Source organism: Elephantulus edwardii, unplaced genomic scaffold, assembly GCF_000299155.1.
Source record: "Elephantulus edwardii isolate Elephantulus edwardi_28Jun2011 unplaced genomic scaffold, EleEdw1.0 scaffold00019, whole genome shotgun sequence".
NCBI classification, from domain to species: domain Eukaryota; kingdom Metazoa; phylum Chordata; class Mammalia; order Macroscelidea; family Macroscelididae; genus Elephantulus; species Elephantulus edwardii.
In genome coordinates, this window is record NW_006399769.1 from 20363748 (window position 1) to 20384035 (window position 20288).

The window sequence follows — 20288 nt, forward strand, 5'->3', positions numbered from 1 at the left end:
ACGGCACATAACAACAACAACAGTGAATATTTTGGCCCAGGATAGAGCAGGGTTTAGGGCTGTTGTGCATAGGGTCGCTATGAGTCGGAAACGACTCGACGGCACATAACAACAACAACAACAGTTTTAACTTGCATGTGAGTAATTGATAGTCTACCACTGGCCTACATTTGACTACTGATACTGAGCTTCTCCAACAATTTCTTCCACAGATGTAGTTAGTCTGATTCCTATGCCACCTATCAGGCAAGTTCCATGTGTAAAATCATCTTTTGTGTCTTTTTAAAAAGGTATTTGCAAGGAGTAAATCATTGAAAATACAAAATTCAATCCTATCATCATTTCTATCACCAAGCCTGTGTATTCTAACTACAATTCCTTCTTCACGGTTTCCAACTTTTGCATTTCAGTCACCAGTTATCATTAACTCATCTTGATTACTTTATGGTCATTTCCAGAGTGCAAGATTTGGTAAAAATTCTCAGTTTCTTCCTCTTTGGCTCTAGATGTAAGAGCATATGTATGAATAGTAATCACATTAATGGGCCTTCCTTGTATGAATATGGATAATATCCTGTCACTCACAACATTGTGTTTCAGGATGGAACCTGAAATTGACTTTTTGACCTTGAACACAACACAGTTAATTTTCTGCTTCTAAAAAACAACTGACTGTGTGTATGTATTGAGCGTCATGGAGCGTACACAGAGCTTTAGCAGTTTTAAGCACAGGTTTAAGCTGTACTCTGTTCCTCTCAGTCCTGTGGGCTCTGGAGTATGTGCTGCACATCATACATTACCTGGTCTGAGATAGTAACTGTAGTAAGTTACTTACCTCAGCTGCCAACAGGCTCTCATTTTCAAGGCAATTCATTTGGTGGATGCTTTCCACCGTAAGCTCATTTTTCTAGATCCTGGCTTTGTTGTGATCAGAATGCCCTACTTTTAACAGTGCATGTTTTCTTTTTTAGAAAAGTGACAGTTTGCTCTTTGATGCTTCGGATGATGAGGAGCTTCGAGAACAGCTGGATATGCACTCAATCATTGTCTCCTGCGTCAGCGAGGAGCCCCTCTTCACTGCGGATCAGGTAGGAGGGAGATAACCCTCAACCATGGGAGAAGGGACTGCAAAGCTGAAAAGGGATCTCTATTGTGACAAATAAGTGGTGGGCTCTGAGAGTTTACTTTTCCTATATTTTACGGTTGTTGTTAGGTGCCATCATGTTGCTGACGACTCAGAGTGACCCTATGCACAATAGCTCTGAACTCTGCCCTATCTTGAGCCAATCTCACTGTTTTTGACACACTTACCTCCATTATCCCATTTACTGTATCAATCCATCTCATCTGGGGTCTTCCTCTCCTGTGCCACCCTTCTGAGCATAATGACCTTCTCCAAGGACTGGTCCCTCCTGGCCACGTGCCCAAAGTGTGTGAGACAGAGCTTCAGAATCCTAGCTTCCAAGGAGGAACTTGGTTTCATTCTCTCCAGTAAAGACATGTTTGTTCTCTTGGCAGCCCCACGGTATGTTCAGTACTCTTCTCTAGCACCACAACTCAAAGACATTTGTTCTTTTTCTGTTGTCTTATGGTTATATAGGCTTAATTAGTAACTCTCTCATTTAAGCAGAAAGAAAATATCATAAGAAGCAAATGGAATTTAGTGAGATTGTCACAGTACAGAGTAGGGTTTAGGGCTGTTGTACATAGGGTAGCTTTGAGTCACAAGCGACTTGACAGCACATAACAACAACAACAACAACAGGTATTGTTGAACTACGGAAAGTTACTCAGTAAGGCTTATTGCTTAAACTAATACCAGAAAATATATTGTACATTTTGTACTTCCTTTAGATTTAAACAAACGTGGGCAAACAATAATGTATCTGTGTAGGAATTATGTTGTTTTTCTAAAACCCAGGGTATAAATCACCACCATTTATTAGAAATACATGTTGTGAACCATAGAAAGAAGTGAGCATTATTCTGTGGAATGCACTAATAATGTCAACCCTGTATTCACTTTAAACCAGTTAAGTCAGCTTTCTCATTTTCTGAATACTCTTCCCACCTCTGTTGTGTTTTCTCAATGTGAAGCAAGACCTTCTCTTTGAAATAGAATGTTCCATTGGCTACTGGGACCGAAATTGAGCACATGATATTCCTAGACTGCAAAGGCAGGGTCAGTGAGGACATGTGCTACACAAATACGAGAAAAGTGCATCAAAGAGAATCAAGAAGAGGAACTGAGAATGCCGCCGCCTTGTTGTTGTGTCTTCTGGGCGTATCTTAATCCTGTCTAAGGGTGAATTGTTATAGACTAGAAGAGTGGGGTACAAAAAGAAAGTTAATACATCAGAGCAGTGTCTTGAGGTGTAGCATGATATTCCAGGCAAAGAGTGACCCCAAGAGCCTGTCGTCCCCTCAGCAGTCTGCCTGAATCTGTAAGCCATCCCTGTTGTAAGACTTAAAATAGAGTCTGCAGCTTCCCACAGTACCTCATTTTACAGAGCAATGCCTATTCTGGAAATTATTCTCATTAATTAAAGAGGCTTGGTGGCCCAGTGGTTACAGAATTTTCCATTAACCGAAAGATGAATGGTTTGAACCCACCATTCACTCCACAGGAGAGAGGTGAAGTAGTCTGCTCCTGTTAGACATGGGACAGTTCTGTTCTGTCCTATTGTGTTGTCGTGCTTAGAAATTAATTTGATGGTAGTAGGCTTGTATCGTGGCACAGTGACTAAGAGCTTTTCTGCTCATTGAAAGATTGGTGGTTCAAGCCTGCTGGGTGTTTTATGGGGAAATATATAGCCATCTGTTTCAGCTGATACCATAGACGTGGAAACTCTGTGGAGTGGTTCTCTTTTGTCCTTTAGAGTCCTTAAGTGTTGGAATCGACTTGAACCAAAAGGATTTGGTTTCCTGTTAATTAACATAATCCCACCTGCTTCAGATACACACACACACACACACCCCCCCTCGGTGTAAGTGTCATTAGTTAAGCATGCTAATTCATAGAGCATTTTAAAAATGCTCATGTTAGTTTATTTCTCAATTTAATGTATTCCTTTAATATTTTTAAAAAAACTCTTCAAATTAAATTCTCCTTGTTAACTAGGAAGCAATTCTTCTGGCTCTCTGTTCCATTTTTTCCTGAATCCTCTTCTTTCAGACTCTGGAACAGGACAGGATCCTTTTGTAGAAGTTGAACAGCAGGGCATGGCATAGCAGAGAGCACTCCTTATTGCTTAAGTGGCAGAGTGTGTATGAAACATTTGTACAGTTCTTTTTCTCCTTAAGTGTCTACATTTGGAATAAATAGAAAAAAACATCCCCTATCTTTCATTATTAATAATATATGTTATCTTTTTTCCCCCCTACTGTTAAAGAGAAGTTGTGTTTTCAAGGAGGTAATGTCCTCCTCTTTTCATTACATTTTTAATACTTTAATTAATGTCTAAATTTTTTTTTCAGTTTAATTAAATAGCTTTAGAGTTAGCACCTGCATGTGGTATATGGTTAACTTTCTGTTCTTTGTTTTCTTTTAACTGTGACTTTGGATTGAGTTCTGGAAATGTGTGTGTATATGTTGTTGTTGGTTACGGTTGAGACGGGCACGATTCATAGTGAAACTATCAACAAAAGGCCTGAAGCCTCTCTATAACTATCATCATTTATCAAAGTTCATAGAGTTTCCAGAGGCATATTGTTTAGGAAGTGGATGCCACTCCTGCTTCAAATAGTGTATAGCATCGCCTGTTTCTTAGATGCTGTGCGATCCAGTAGATCTACCTGAATCATGGTGGGCATGTTGAATTGTATTTTGTTTGATTGTGCATTTATTATATTGTGAAGTTGTTTTGTTGGTTTTTTTTTTTAATTTGGTAAGTTATGTTCACGCTTACTTTAAAATTTAGGTATGCCTGCTCCTGCATACTATTTAATGGAGAACTTAGAGCAATTCTGTTCCAGTTCTTACTAGTGAGTTCCACATTCACACATGGGTTGTGTTTCTTAGTTCTAGTTAATTTAACAGTTGTATGTATATTTTCAAAGGTTATTGAAGAAATTGAAGAAATGATGCAGGAATCCCCGGACCCAGACGATGATGAGACTCCCACACCGTCCGATCGACTTTCGATGCTTTCCCAGGAAATTCAGACCCTTAAGAGATCTAGTACAAGCAGTTATGAAGAGAGTAAGACACTCGGCTTAAAACGGTTCCCTTGTTTGCTGCATGTATCAAACATACTGTCATGCTATTTTCTTTCACAAACTGGACCCCTCTCTAAGAGTCCTGGTGGTGTAGTGGGTAACGTACTGGTTTCTGACTGAAAGCTCGAAAGTTCAAGGTCACCAGCTGCTTTGCAGGATAAAGAGAGGCGGGCTCCTCCCATAAAGATTTACAGCCTTGGAAACCTCATGAAGGGTCACTATAAGTTGTTAGCAACTTGATGGCAGTGGTTTGGTTTTGTGGGCCTTCAGTACTAGCCTGGACACAGTGTTGCCTTAGCTCAGGGTCTGTGCTTTATTGACCTTTAGCCCTATTGCCTTTCCACGTCTTTATAATAGATACCTACCACCCACTGCCATTGATTGACTTGGTTCCAACTCATGGTGACCTTCCATTGGGTTTCTGAGGCCAAAAATCATGAGAGGAGCTGACTCATCTTTCTCTTTCACAGCACCTGGTGGATTTGAACTGAGAATCTTTCAGTTAGCAGCCTGATACATTATAAAGAACACTACCAGGGCTTCTGGTATAATAGATACTCCGCCATTATTTGTTAAAGCTCTGAGTGATACGGACAGTTAACATGCTCGCCTAGTAGCTGAAAAGTTTGCATCCACTCAGGGTGGCTCAGAAGACAGGCCTGTGAGCTCTTTCCACTGAACCTTCTGGAGCACGGCTCTGCTGTAGCACATGTGGTTTGCAGTGAATTGAGCCAGACTGAATGGCAACAGGTTAATTATTTGTTGAAAATGTTGGGTGAATGAATTTAATGTGTTATAATTTCTATTTGTTCATATGGCTGATTTCTTTGCTACTGTGAAGAGTTTTAGGAACTATGGATCTGTATCAAGTGCACGATAATTATGAGCTGTGAAAACTGTACCGTTGGTTATGAAGAAAAATGAGTAACACAGTCTTGAAGCTGGTGTTTATGTGGGCGTCTAATCTTTTCCATGTGCCTGGTCTCGCCTTGACTAGACCATGATGATGCTCAGCTCAGGTTGTCCCTGTGCCTTCTCTGTGTTGTGACTAGAGGTCTGGAGTTTGGTTGTTGCAGTCCTATCGGGCTGTTCCAGTGTCACTTTGATTTGTGTGTTTTCTTTCCTACTGGGGAAGTCAGCCAGAGAGATTTTTTTTAACTAATCTCATTTGATTGTACTGTTGTGGATGTGGTTTTAATATTGTTGTGTCTATATAAACTCACAGCAAAAAACCAGTCCTGGCTTGTAGTGGCCCCACATGGCAGAGTAAAATCATGCATAGGGCGTAGTCCACAGGGAGTTGTACTGTTCACCTGAAGGCTCTGTCTGGTTCTTGGAATCCCCCAGCTGCTCGGTGAGAGAAAGATGAGCAATCTCCCCCTGTGTGATATACGGCCTCACAAACCCAAGGGAGGATCAGCTCTGAGATGGTTCTGAGTCGATGACAATGAGGGGTTTTTTTCATTTGATTCTTAAGTAGGTTGGTGTAAGCCTTTCTTCTGAGGCACCCCTGGGTGGACATGAATCCCCAGCCTTTTAGTTAATGTGTGAATGCTTAACCTCTCTGTCACTAAGAAACTCCTGTGTGAGGGGAATATTGAGGAAAACCCCAAGTGGAGTTTCAGGATGTTTTTTTTTCAACCTTCAATTAAGATTCTGTCCTGGGGATGCATGTGGGATTCTGGGGATTCTGTTTCTTTCAACCTGACTCTTCCTCTCTCCGCAGTGTGCCAGAGCCCTCCCAAATTGCTGCCATTTCTGAGCAGCAGGTAGTTCTGTTCTCTCCCACTGCTTTTGTGGTTATTTTTGGTTTTGTACAAATGTTTTCAGTCTTGATTTAAGTGCTATTATTCATGGAATGATTGATTTTGACAAAGTGTTGTTGGTCTTTTTCCTGTCAATCATTTGAGGAGTGGTCTGGCCCCCTGCCTCTCCTCAGGCCTGCTCCCAGAGGTGTTTGGATCACAGGGAGATCGAGAAGAGTCCTGTAATGGCTTTAGGATGGGAGTGTTGCTCTTCCTTGAGGCCTTTCTGTCTTAATGTCGCTGTGCTTTGTTTCTGGTCACAGGAGTGAAAAGGCTCCCAGTGTCGGAATTAAATGAGCTCCTGGAAGAAATTGAGACTGCCACTAAGGATTACTCGGAAGAGCTGGTGCAGCAGTTGGCCCTGCGAGATGAACTGGAGTTTGAAAAGGAAGTGAAAAACAGCTTCATTTCTGTTCTTATTGAAGTGCAAAACAAACAGAAAGAACACAAAGAAACAGCCAAAAAGAAGAAGAAGCTCAAAAACAGCAGCTCTCAGAATGGCAAACATGAGAGGAGTCATATGCCCGGCACAGTAAGTAACACTTCCCTGGAAAGGGCTCTGGTGACACTGGCAGAAAGGGCAGTGGGGCATCTGGTCACACAGGTGCCCAGAGCTGTGCTGGTGACCATGGCACTGAGTGCTCCCATCCAGGAGGCCACTGCACTGAGCTGCTTCTCTGGCAGCTTTTTGGGGGAGAGATGTGAGAGCCGTCTGGGTAATTCAGTCCTGGGATGGTTAGCAGTGATGTAGAAGAAAGGGTTGTGGAGGGAGGATGTAGTGGAAAGAAACAGCTTAAGCATGTGTCCGTTTTCAGTACCTCAAAATGTTAGTAATATGATCATTTAACCTTGTGGAAGGTTTTCTTTTCTCCCCCTTTTCTTATTTTTGTGTCATAAGAAATTAAAAGTGAGTTTATGTAGAGGTAACAGAGAAGTGCCGATCCTAAAACGACAGGCTGGTTTGTAAATGGGTTCCTCATGACTGACAGAAGGTTAGGCTGTGAGGGTGTTTGGGGGAGTGATGAGACATAAATTCTTTAGCTCCCTGTAGGGCAGACTGGAACGTTACTAGCTGTTGAAAAGAAGTTTAAAATCCTTGACATTTTAGCCATTTCTACAAAGTAATTTTTTTTTTTAGTTGCCTTCTGGTGAACTGTTGTTGTTGTTGTTATGTGCCGTTGAGTCGCTTGCAACTCATAGCGACCCTATGTACAACAGCCCTAAACTCCGCTCTGTCCTGTGCCAATCGCACTGTCTCTGACACTCCCATCCCAATTATCCCAATCACTGAATCAATCCACCTCATAGAGGGCCTTCCTCTCCTGCGCTGTCCCTCCACCCTCCCAAGCATGATGTCCTTCTCCAAGGACGTGTCTCTTCTCACAATGTGTCCAAAGTATGTTAGACGGAGCCTCAGAATCCTTGCCTCCAAGGAGCCACCCGGTTTAACCCTTTCCAGGACAAATCTGTTTGTTTTCCTAGCAGTCCATGGTATTCTCAATACTCTTCTCCAGCACCACAGGTCAAAGGCATCAATTCTCCTTCTATCCTCCTTGGTCATTGTCCAGCTCTCTGATGCATAACAAATGATTGCGAAGACCATGGCCTGTATCAGACGCACCTTAGTCTCCAGAGAGACACCATTGCTCTTCAGTACTTTGGAGAGGTCCCTAACAGCAGACTTTCCCATGGCAATGCATCTTTTAATTTCCTGGCTGCTGGTGCCAAGACTGTTGACTATGGAGCCAAGCAAGCGAAACCTGTGTACAATCTGAATCTCTTCACCATCCATTCTGATGCTGCCAATTGGTCCAGTGGTAAGAATCTTTGTCTTCTTGACATTGAGACTCAATCCATATTGTAGGCTACAGTCCTTGACACTCTGCAGCAGGTGCTTCAGTCTTCTTCAGTTTCAGCAAGCAGGGTTGTGTCATCCGCATAACGCAGATTGTTGATAAATCGTCCACCAATCTTGACCCCACATTTCTCCTCATAGAGCCCAGCCTTCTGGATAATCTGTTCTGCATATAGGTTGAAAAGGTATGGAGATAGGATGCATCCCTGGAGTACGTCCTTCATTGCCAACCCGAAGGCAGATGGTTCGAATCCAACAGCTGCTCCTCAGGAGAAGGCAGGACAGTCTCCTCTTGTGCTGCATGTTGTTGTGCACCATAGAGTCAGAGCCAACCCATAGCTGACCCTTGGGCAGGTTTTCAGAGGCAGTTAATCACACAGGAGGAGATTGCCCATCGCTTACCTGTGAAGCAGCTGGTGGATTCAAACCGTGTGCTTTCGGGATTGCAGCATGGCTTTTTGCCCCTAGGCCATAAGAACTTCCTCTTGTGAGGCTTACAGCCTCTGAGAAACTGCTAGATGGTCAGCTATGGGTTCAGTGAAAGGGGAAGAGACTGTTGGTATAGATCCTACAGGGCGTTGCACTGGTAACCCAGAGGCCGCACCTCTGTGGTGGTTTGAATGCACCAGGGACTCCACCAGAAAAAGGTGGACAATCTCTAGCAATTTATGACGTTGGAAACCTAATGGTGAGGCAGCTATGAGTCAGTGCCTTCTTTATGGTAATAAGGAAGAGAATGAAACGTAGTTTTGCTATTTTTGCTTTTTCATTTTTCTTTAGTGAGCATATTCATTTCACTTGATTAATCTTTATCATAAGCATTAATTATGTGAGATGTATTTCCTTATTGATTTTATAGCTGTTAATATTTTCTTTTATCAGCTGAGGCCTTATATATTGCTGCCTTGATTCTGTCTTTTATGAAGAAATGCTTGTTTTATTTTTATTGATTGATTATGCAAGCTGAGTTTATTAAACTTGCTGGGCAAGGAAGTCAAAATTTATTTTTAATCAATGTGACTGGTATCTGTTTTTCTAAAGTGGATGGCTTGTTAAATTCATGACGATAAAAGCCTGATAATATAAAAGACTAGAAACTGGCTATTGAGATTTGCAGAGGTAAACATTCTGTCTTGTTAAATCATGTGCGTGCACGTATGTGTGTAATAATGTTTACTTTGTTATCTCTAAGTCTTGTGCACTTTTGCCTTTCTTTAATGGTACTATGCTGATTACTTTTCTGTTTTAGAAATAGTAATTTACTTTTTAAATAAAGAGTACTTAGGCATGGGCAATCTCTGCCTATGTGATTAACTGCCTCTGAAAACCCACTGGAGGGTCAGCCGTGGGACGGTTCCAACATGACAGTATACAGCAACAACACCACAACCAGTAAATAGATTTTGTTGACCATATTGCCATGGAATCCTAGAATGAGGATGCAGCTTTTAGGATGATTGCCATCAATGAATGCTTAAAAACAACCAAAAGAGTTTTTCCACTTAACGTTTAGCATATTCATGCCCCAGTGATTGCTTGTGAGTACCTTGACATTTCTTATTGTAATAGCTTTTTGTATACAGTTTAAAAAGCCAACTTTGAAATAGCTCTCACACAGAAAGTCACAAAATATTTTTTGCCACATGGCAAAAATTAATTGATTTTTAATTGATTAATTTTATGTTCATATTTCATATTTTAGCAAAAATGCACTATTAATTGTTCTATTATATCAGTGTGATAAAGTATAATTTTTTAGTTAAAAACATTGTAGCATAGTCTATAATTTCTGAATATCTACCAGATACTCAGATTACATGGCTATTCCCTATTGATTATTGTTAGAAATTGGCCAGGGAACTTTATAACCTTGTGGTTATCCTTGTTATGTGCTGTTGAGTTGGAGGAGTGATTCATGGCTCATTCCTCAGTGGGTTTTCAGAGGCTATAAATTGCTCTTGAAGAGATTGCCCATTTTTCTCCTGAGGAGTAGCTGTAGATGTGAACCATGTGCCTTTGAGTTGGCACCACTACTTCTTACCTACTGGGCTATCAGAGTTTCCTAAAGTTGTCCTTAGAGGGACTTGTTAAGTGCTCTTGAGTTGTAGACGACTCATAGCGACCCTGTGAACAAAAGACCTGAGCACTCACTATTCATAGAGTTTCCAGAGGCAAGCCATTTTGGAAGTGGATGCCACTCCTGCTTCCAGGCTTGTTTTAATCAGGAAGCTGCACCAAACACTGTCCACCATGGGTAACCATTGTCACATTTGGCACATCAGTGTCCCAGTGTTCAGCATCACAGTAACCACGAGTTACCTCTGTACAGCAATGCACAGACAAGTGCTATGCCACTTAGAAGAATGTTTGACAAAAAACAATTTGAACCAGGCCTGAGGGCTGCAAATTAAAATCACCCACCTTGGGCATGGTAGCATAACTTTCTATCCTCTAGGCCAACATAGTTCTCTCTATGTTGTCATTGTTATTGTTGTTAAGTGCTGTCAGGGGACTTAGAAACTTATGAACTTCCATTTAGAGAAGGAAAGGAGAGGTAGTAGATTGAATCCATTATATAATATTTCATGACAAGGAAATATTAGGTCTTAATTGAATATTAAATGATCCAGGAGGTATTAAAAGAAGAGGGAAGGAATATACTGAGTCATTGTATCGAAAGGAACTGGCAGATACAGAAGAATTTAATGAAATAACATTTGAGCAAGAGCCTATGGTGATGAAGGAAGAAGTTCAAGCTGCTTTGAAGGAAATAGCAAAAAAATAAGGCCCCAGGAATAGATGGTATACCAGTTGACATATTTTAGCTCACAGATGCTGCCCTGGATGTGCTCACCAAGTTGTGCCAAGAAATCTGGAGAACAACCACTTGGCCAACTGACTGGAAGAGATCTATATTTGTTCCCATCCCAAAGAAGGGTGACCCAGCTGAGTGTGCCCAAAGAAGGGTGACCCAGCTGAGTGTGGAAACTACAGAACAATATCATTGATTTCACATGCAAGCAAGATTGTACTGAAGATTATCCAAAAACGACTGGAACAGCACATCAGCAGAGAACTGCCAGAAGTCCAGGCGGGGTTTAGAAGGGATCATGGTACTAGGGATATTGTAGCTGATGTTAGATGGATCTTAGCTGAAAGCAGGGAATACCAGAAGAATGTCTATCTGTGTTTCATTGATTATGCAAAGGTGTTTGACTGTGTGGATCATAACAAACTGTGGCTGACTCTGAGAAGAATGGGACTCCCAGAACATTTAATCTTGCTCATGCAAAACCTATACTTGGACCAAAACGCAGTAGTCAGGACAGAGCAGGGTAACACTAAATGGTTCAAAATTGGGAAGGGCGTATACCAGGGAGGTGTCCTGTCTCCATACCTTTTCAACCTGTATATAGAGCAGATTATCCGGGAGACTGGGCTCTATGAGGAGAATTGTGGCATCAGGATTGGTGGAAGATCTATTAACAATCTGCGTTATGCAGATGACACAACCCTGCTTGCTGAAACTGAGGAGGACCTCATGCACTTGCTGCAGAGGGTCAAGGACTGCAGCCTTCAGCATGGACTGAGGCTCAGTGTCAAGAAGACAAATATTCTCACCACGGGACCCATTGGTAGCATGAGGTTGGATGGCGAAGAGATTGAGATTGTTCACAGCTTCAATTTGCTCAGCTCCACGGTCAACACTCTTGGCACCAGCAGCCAGGAACTTCAAAAAACATATTGCGATGGGAAAGTCTGCTTTTAGGGACCTCTCTAAAGTACTCAAGAGCAACGGTGTCTCTCTGGAGACTAAGGTGCGTCTGGTACAGGCCATGGTCATTGCAATCACTGTTATGCATCAGAGAGTTGGACAATGACTAAGGAATATAGAAGGAGAATTGACGCCTTTGAACTGTGGTGCTGGAGAAGAGTATTGAATGTACCATGGACTGCCAAGGAAACAAACAGATTTATCCTGGAGAGGGTTAAACCAGGCTACTCTTTGGAGGCAAGGATTCTGGGGCTTCGTCTGATACACTTTGGACATGTTGTAAGGAGAGACAGGTCCTTGGAGAGGGACATCATGCTTGGTATGGTGGAGGGACAGCGCAGGAGGGGAAGACCCTCTATGAGGTGGATTGATTCAGTGACTGGGGTAATCGGGATGGGTGTGTCAGAGGCAGCACGATTGGCACAGGATAGAATAGTATTTAGTTCTGTTGTACGTAGGGTCGCTATGAGTCGCAAACGACTCAGCGGGACATAACAACAACAACAACAACTCAACTCTTATCTAAAAAGAAATTCACTATATCTGTAAATTTCTTCAAAACGTTTGCACTTTTGAAATTGTTTCTTGAGTTCTAATCATTTGTGTCTAAATCTTTAATTAGGGCAGTGGTAACACTACCTGGTTCCCTGGATCTCAGTTAAATGCTGGAGAAGGGTCAACTTATCAGTGATGCAGCAGCCTGTGATTCTAAAAACAAGGGTGCGTGGAGTGAAGCTTTAGCCAGAGTTGACTGAGAGCAATGGTATGTGTCTGTGTGTTTGTGTGTGTGTGCTCACAGTAGGGGTACTAAATCTCAAGAGAGGAGTTTGCTCATCCTTCTTCTGTAGAGCAGTCGATGAATTCATATTGTGTGCTTTTGGGATTGCAGCGTAGCTTGTTATCACTAGGCCACCAGTGCTCCCTTGTGAAATGGTACATGAAACAAATGGATCTGAAAATATATCAAAACAACGAAAACCCAAAATCACAACTCTTGTCTCAAGATGACCCTGTAGGACAGTAATACTGCCCCAGAAGTTTTCTAAGCCTGTAGTCTTTACTGAAGCTGACATTATTTTTCTTCCCTTAAAGTGGCTGGCATTTTTGAACTATGGCCTTTTGATTAACTTTCTCCTGAGCACTTGAACCCCTGTCCAGCAGGACTCTTCCTAAAAAGATGCTGCCATCTCATATACTTCATGTAGCAGGCAGTTTTGCCAGAGCGCTAGTTGTTATCACTGTTACTAATTCAAAAAATTGATGAGCTCTGTCACAGTAACTTCTGTTTTCATACAGATGTTACCTGCTCCTTATTTTCCAGTTCCTGTAAATATTTTCATTTTATTAGGAGGTCTTAGACATCTTTCCATAATCATATAGTAGATTGAGTCCAACAGATAGAAACAAACAGAGATTTGTAGTTGGAGTAACATTTTATTGATAGTTCCAAGAGTTTTCTACTTGGCCTAAAGATCATTTAATGAATTATCTGAGTGGAGTTAGAGTTGAATTTTATTTGAAGGGCCGTATTTTGTTTTGAACTTTTAACACACACAAACACACAAAAGTATTTAGAGCTTTAGAAAAATTTCCTTATTATGCACACACATGTTTATTGTGGCTTTGTTCACAATAGCAAAGAGTTGGAAACAAACCAGTGCCCATCAACAAATGAATGCATAGAGAAGCTGTGGCATATTCACATAATGGAATACTATGCTGCATTGAAAACCAAGGAACTCATGCAATGTTATAGAAAAAGGATGACCCTGGAGGACATTATGCTGAGTGAAATATCTCAATCACAAAAGAACAAATGTTGCATAATTGTACATAATCTTGTAAAATGAGACTGACATTGGGGTTGAGGGGAGACTGAAAAAGAGGGGATAAATAATGTACACTACACTGAAACAGATGAGGGAGAGAACTGTTTAAAAGGGATATAAGATTAGGTATTATTGTCATGACAGGAGTACAGAATAAAGGCTGCATAGGGGAGTAGACTTGGGGAGGGACTGTAAAACAATGAAAGAATTTTTCTTTTACTTTTCAAAGAGAAGAATGAATGGGGGCAGGGGTGGGTAGAGAGAAAAGTGCAACAATGAATGAATGGAAATCCAAAGTCTCTGTAAACTTTCATTATAATTAATAAAATTTTTTTTAAAATATAAAACGGATGAAAAAAGCAAAAAGATGGAAGCAGCCCATCCATAAAGAAGTGAATAGAAAAACTATGGTACAAAAAAAAAAAAAAAAGGAAATGTCCTTCTTGTTTGAAAATTGTATTAATTCTTAAGGAAATTATTTATTATCATATATAAATGAAATATTATCCCAGCATCCTTCTTGAAGTCAAGGATTCTGAAGCTTCATCTGACAGACTTTGGGCATGTTGCAAGGAGAGACTGGTCCTTGGAGAGGGATATCATGTTTGGGAGGGTGGAGCGACAGAGAAGAAGAGGGAGACCATTGATGAGATAGATTAATACAGTGACTGGGGTAAGGAGGGTAGGAGTCTCAGAGACAGTAATATTGGCCCAGGATAGAGCAGGGCCATTGTACAAAATGGTGCAATGAGTTGCAAGCAACAGAATGGCACATAACAATGACAACATCTTGACTTGATTGTTAATTTTGAAGATAATCTGTAGCATTCTGGGTAGGATAAAATAGCATTCATTTAGCAAGTATGTATTGAGTGTCTTTCTCCTGTCAGATACTCTGCAACCCAAAACTCACTGCTGTAGAGTCTCTTCTGACTGACTGGAACCCTCCATCAGGGGTCCAAGGTCATAAATCTTCATGGGAAGAGACTGCTTATCTTTCTCCCTCAGAGGAGCCATTGGTGAATTTGAACTGCTAGACTTCTGGTTAGCAGTTCAGTATACTAGCCACTATACCACAAAAGCCACCAGATACAGTAGCTAGTAACAGAAAATAAAACATACCCTCATGGAGCTTATGTTCTGAGAAAGGAGGTAGATTATAAATAAGTGAGAGAATGAACAGGTCATGCTCTTTTGGGCAGTAATAAATGCCTCCAAGGAAACAGAAGTCCAGGTAGGATGGTGGAGAGTGAAGTAGTGGCCCTGTTTAAGAGAGAGTGGTCACTGCATCGGTGTTTCTGTGCTCAGTGTTGAATATACTATGGATTGCTAGGAGAACAAACAGTTTGTCCTGGAGAGGGTGAAACCAGGCTGCTCCTTGGAGTCAAAGATTCTGAAGCTTCACTTGACAATACCTTGGGCATGTTGCAAGGAGGGACCAGTCCTTGGAGAGGGACATCATGTTTGGGAGAGTGGAGGGACAGCACAAGAAAGGAAGACCCTCGATGAGATGGATCCATTCAGTGATTGGAGTAATGGGAGTAGGTGTATTGGAGACAGTGAGGTTGGCACAGGATAGAGCAGGGTTTAGGACTCTTTACATAGGGTCACTATGTAAGTGACTCATTGGCACATAACAACAAGAAGATTAAAACTTGCTAAGGATGGAATATGTTTACGGCATTGAAGTCTATGGGGGAGAGAATAGTCTAAAAGTATTATATTTTAGGGCATTATTTTTATCGTAGGAGTATGCAATGAGGGTTGCAGAGTGGATTATATTTGGGGGTGGGGTTTGGGGAGGTGCGGGGGGGATTGTGTACCAATGAGGCAGTTTTTCTTTTGCTTTTCAAGGAGAGGAGCAAAAGGGGGGGAGGGGTTTGTGCGGGGAGAAGGGTGCAACAATGAATGAGTGGAATTCCAAAATCTCTGTAGATGTTCATTGAAATGAAAAATAAACAACCTAAATTTAAAAAAAAAAAAAAACAACAAAAAACTTGCTAAGGAGTTGTGTTCTTGTACCTTTAATATAGAGCATTTAGGGGTTTCAGTAAGGGATTACTTACTGTAATTTCAGTGGCTTTGAAAATGTTCTACAGTACTTAATTAATTTACATGTTAAACGCCTACTCAGTTGCTAACCTTAAGGTTAGTGGTTCATACCTACCCAGGGCTTTTTGAGAGACAAGATCTGTTGAGCTGCTATAAAGATTACAGCTTTGGGCAGCCTGATTGGGAACAGCTCTACTTTAGAAAACCCTTGACGTTTTATGTGAGTCCATATTACCTCAACAACACATAGCAATCACATTACCAAGTGTTTCTGGTGGATTGTGTCATTTAATTTTGGAACAGCTTTCAAAAGCTCAACTGTCGAGTTGGAACTGACTCATAGCTGACTTTTCAGCGGATGTTCAGAGGCTGTAACTTGCATGAGAAAATTCCTGGTGGATTCAGACTAGCAGAGAAGTGTCACCTTTACGTTAGCAGCTTAGCTGCATGTGGACTATGCCACCAGAGCTCCCTGAACAGCAATCAAGTAGGTAATGATTGCCAGATTATAAACAGGCAAACTCAAACTCAGTGGAGGTAATTGGTTCACAGAGCACAAGCGTGGAGATGTGTGCGAGGAACCCTGGGCCCAGGCTTTTCCTTCTCTGAATTATAGGAGGCATGTTGTGGGTGCACTTGGGACAGTTGACTCATTTCATTCTTTGAGATTTGTATCCATTTCTTTTATCTTTTGTATCTTGTTTTTACCTTGTTCCAGATTTTATCTGAGGAAATACTTCCAGAGAATGACAGATTTCAACATTTTATTCATACTCACACTGGGGAAAGAAGTGGTCATGAGGGAGTTGGAAATATTTTCCACCTAAATTGTGTTGGAGCTTGTACGAAGTAAACCCCCTCGCCTGTCCTTGCCACATTCCTTTGGCACTTTATCAGTAGTGAAGGGAACAATAAAGTGTATATTTTAATGCTTAATCACTTTCCTGCTTACAGAAGGGCTCCATTCCATTCTGTGAAAGGTATTTTTCCATTCTGAGAAAGATAACTTTACATAAATGCCATTCTGAGAAAGGTATTTTACAGACCTGTCGGCTCCCTTCCTAAGAAGGCAACGCTGAGCAGGATTGTTGTTGTGCACTTCTGGCGAGTTGGTTCTGAATCAGAACACTGTGTCCAGCAGAATGAAACACTGTCTGGTCCACGTCATCCTCTCAATCCATTGTTAGGTTAGAACCTTTAGTTGTCCTTCCATGTCATCGAGGGTCTTCCGCCTCTTCCATAGCCCTCCACTTGACCATGTGCGATCCCTCCTGATAAACATGTCCAAAGTAAGTGAGATGAATCGACAGCTTCACCTCCAGGAAGCTTTCCAACTGTCATTCTTCCAAGACAGACCTCTTTGTTCCCTTGGCAGTCATGGTATGTACACAATATTCCTCACCAACCCTGTAATTCAGATGTTTCAAGGTCTCCTTCAGTCTTCCTATTCATTGTCCAGCTTTTACATGCATATGAAGGTTAAGAGTTCTTTTTCCACTGGCACAATATTCATCAACTTTGCATTTTGCATTTGTACATTTAACTTAATTTCACGCATATATGGAAGTGGTAGATGAAAACAAAAAGATCCCATGGAAGCAGGCTCGGGCCTTCTGACATATCAAATGCTTTTTATTTAAACACTTCTTTATCTAATGTCCTTCATTTTACTCAGCAGTCATAACCTCGAGACTTAATTTTGGTAGTGCCTTGTGATGCTTTTACCTTGAAAAACTTCAGCTAAGGAATTCTTTTCTCTCCCACTCCTTCCTGATTTTCTTATAAAATTTAAACACAGAGAAAATCTTCCCTCTAGCCTAGTTAAGCACCATAAGCACTTCATAACACTGCATCTGCTTTCACGACTGTAAGTGCAGTGTTTCTAAAGGAGGTGGTTTACTTAAAAAAAAAAGTGAATTTAAGCTGTCTCTTAGGTTTTCTCTTTTTTAATTCATTTTTCTTCCAAGAGGTTTTTATTGTTTTTAATTTATAAGACAGTTGTAAAACAGAATCTGTAGTATACTCTGCAGAACTCATTTCCTCCCTGTTTGCTGTAGTCTTTGTATTATCTCTGGTTCACTGACCTTTTTCTACTTGTTATTCTTTTGTTACCTGTGGGTTTATATGTTTCTTATATCACTCCATTGTCTCAGTAACCATGCCAGTAAGATTATTTTATTTGCTATTACTGATCTCATTTTGTTTTCTCAGACTTACTTCTTGACTAGACTTTTCTAGAACTCCCATCTTTCAACACTATAGTCTGTCATGTTTCTTCTTTTCATCCTCAGATTATTTTTACCTTTACCCATTTTCTTCTTGTTTTATATGAACTCAATGATGTGGTAAAGAGATCAGAGACTTAAAATTCTTGGGCTCTGGTCTTGGGAGTGTCACAATATTGATTAAGCTGGCTGAGTTCCAGGTACTAACCAGGTCTCTGCCCCCTCCATCCTCAAAATTGCACACACGGCTAAAAGCACCCTGGTGAAAATATCTAACAGCTGAATTAGATTTTCCCTCTGTCATTCTAGAGCTTTATAATTGTCTTATGTGACCTTTTAGTCTTACATTATTTGTGTGTTTATGGATTTGCCTTCTCTAAGAAGAATATATCTTTTCAGTTGAGTTTAGGATTTAGAACTGAGAAGACCTTTAAAAAGGCCCGAGGAGTTGAGTGACTTCTTTGCTGTTGTATTGTGAGAGACAGAAATGGAGACTGCCTACATCTCTTAAGTGCCAAAAGCATTTTTTCTATTCAGATTGGTGGTTTAAATTTTTCTGAGTCCAAATACTTCTAATTAAAATCTGAGTCTACATTTCCTGCAAAAATCTGAAAGTATGGTTAGTTTGATGCAAAAATCATGAGTGTGGAAAATGTATAATATTCAATGAATAAAAATTAGAAACAAAGATGACTAGTATGGATTGTAATTACAGTTTAAGTCCATGGCTATGAACCAGGTGCTCTTTGTAGACGGAGGCTGTTCTGTGTGTCATGGGCAATACAAACGAGTGTATGACATTATTTCTGTCCTTTGAGATTTTGAGAACTAAGTTGATTTAAAAAAATTAATGAAGCCAAACTTTTTTTCTTTGATGTTTTTCTTTTGATCTCTTGTACTTCTCTGTTTAAATTTTTTTAAATTATCTTTTGTACAACAATTTTTGTTGTATTTGAAAAAAGATCCATTTCTTTTCTTTTTTTGTGTTTTAAACTAAAATTTATATTTATTTTTTCTTAATGAAGACTTGATCAACATTCTTATACACAATATACCTGTACATTTTGTATATTTCTGTTTTACCTTACTATTGTAAACCTTTTCTTTCTCTTGTTAAACATTTTTAATGAAAGTTTACAGAAAAGTTGAATTTTCATTCATTCATTCATTGTTGCACATTTTCTTTCCTCCCCTCCCTCAGTTCACTTACTTTCTTTTTTAAATATTTATTGTTGCACAGTTTCGTCCTTTCCCTACCCTTTCCTCCTCCCCGTTCACTTTGCAGTGTACTTCTTATTCTGGACTGTTGTCATACATATAATTGCTAATCATATATTCCTTTTAAACAGTTCTTTGCCCCATTTGTACCAATGCAGTGTTCATTATCTGCCCACTCTTTTTCTAGTTTCCTCCCAATCCCCCATGTCAGCGCTGCTCTATAACAGTGGTGTTAATGCACAGAGGTGTGACTGCGATATTTAACTCAGCATAATGTCCTCCAGAATCACCCATGTTATGTAATGTTTCATGAGTTTGCTGTTTTTCAGTGCTCTCTAGTATTCCATTGTGTGAATAGACCACAGTTTTTCCTATCCATCTATTTATTGATCAGTACTTGGGTTGCCTCCATCTCTTTGCTGTTGTTTTTGTTGTCTTTTAGACAGATATATATTAATCCTTAAATTATATGCCAGGCAGAAGTATTGAGGAGACAGACTAAATCCTGTATGATCGGTATGGTGGACAGTCCAGTGTATGTCAGTGTAGTGATTCTCTGCTAGGCCACTTCCCTCCCTCAGAGGGGACCCTTGGTAGTGTCTGGGGTCATTTTGACTGTCACAGGTGAGGATGATGTAACTCAGCATCCTAGTAAGTAGAGAGGCCAGGGATGCTACTTCGTATCCAGATACTCAGGAAACCTCTGCAGCAGAGGACTACCTATTTGAAAATATCAGCAGTATCCATGTTGAGAAGCTCTGATGTGATTTGACAACTGCTGTCTTAAAACAGCTGGCATGTTTTGCAAGTTTTCTGTGCCCATTCCTGTTTCAAGGTAAAGATGTACACATATCATTCTTGCTTTTTTGCTCAGTTTAGAGGTCTGAGAAGGCTAAACTGACTGAATCTTTAGGACATGGTGAAGGAGGAAGGGACTGGCCTGTGAGGTAAAGCATGCACGGACACTTGGAACTGCAGGCTTTGGGACTACTGCCTCACGATGACAAGGTAACTGTGGAAGGAGTTGTGGAAGCACTCACGTAGAAGTTGTGAAATGGACGGGCCTGTAGACCAAGCTGCAGTGTATATCTCTCTGTTGTAGGAAGTGGCTCATGGCAGACCCTTCATTGGATTTTCAAGACTGCAAAATGTACAGGGGAAAAAAAAAGAACAATGGATTGGCACTACACACCACATCATCCCTTAGATCTAGACTCAAGCCTGAGGTACACTAAACTGTGGAGCCAACTCACTATATTAAACTATACTATCCCTGGCAATGTACATTGTTATGCATCAGAGAGTTGGACA

The 20288-nt window shown here is 40.7% G+C and overlaps 1 protein-coding gene across 1 annotated transcript in view; it reads left to right on the forward strand.

The window, feature by feature from the left end:
* The window catches only part of FEZ2 (fasciculation and elongation protein zeta 2 (zygin II)), a 70487-nt gene that overhangs the window by 25253 nt on the left and 24946 nt on the right, over window positions 1-20288 (forward strand). Inside the window, exons 3-5 of the mRNA XM_006882395.1 lie at window positions 972-1088; window positions 4060-4201; window positions 6287-6555. Coding sequence (XP_006882457.1) covers window positions 972-1088; window positions 4060-4201; window positions 6287-6555 — 528 coding nt within the window. The remainder of the gene's footprint in view (window positions 1-971; window positions 1089-4059; window positions 4202-6286; window positions 6556-20288) is intronic.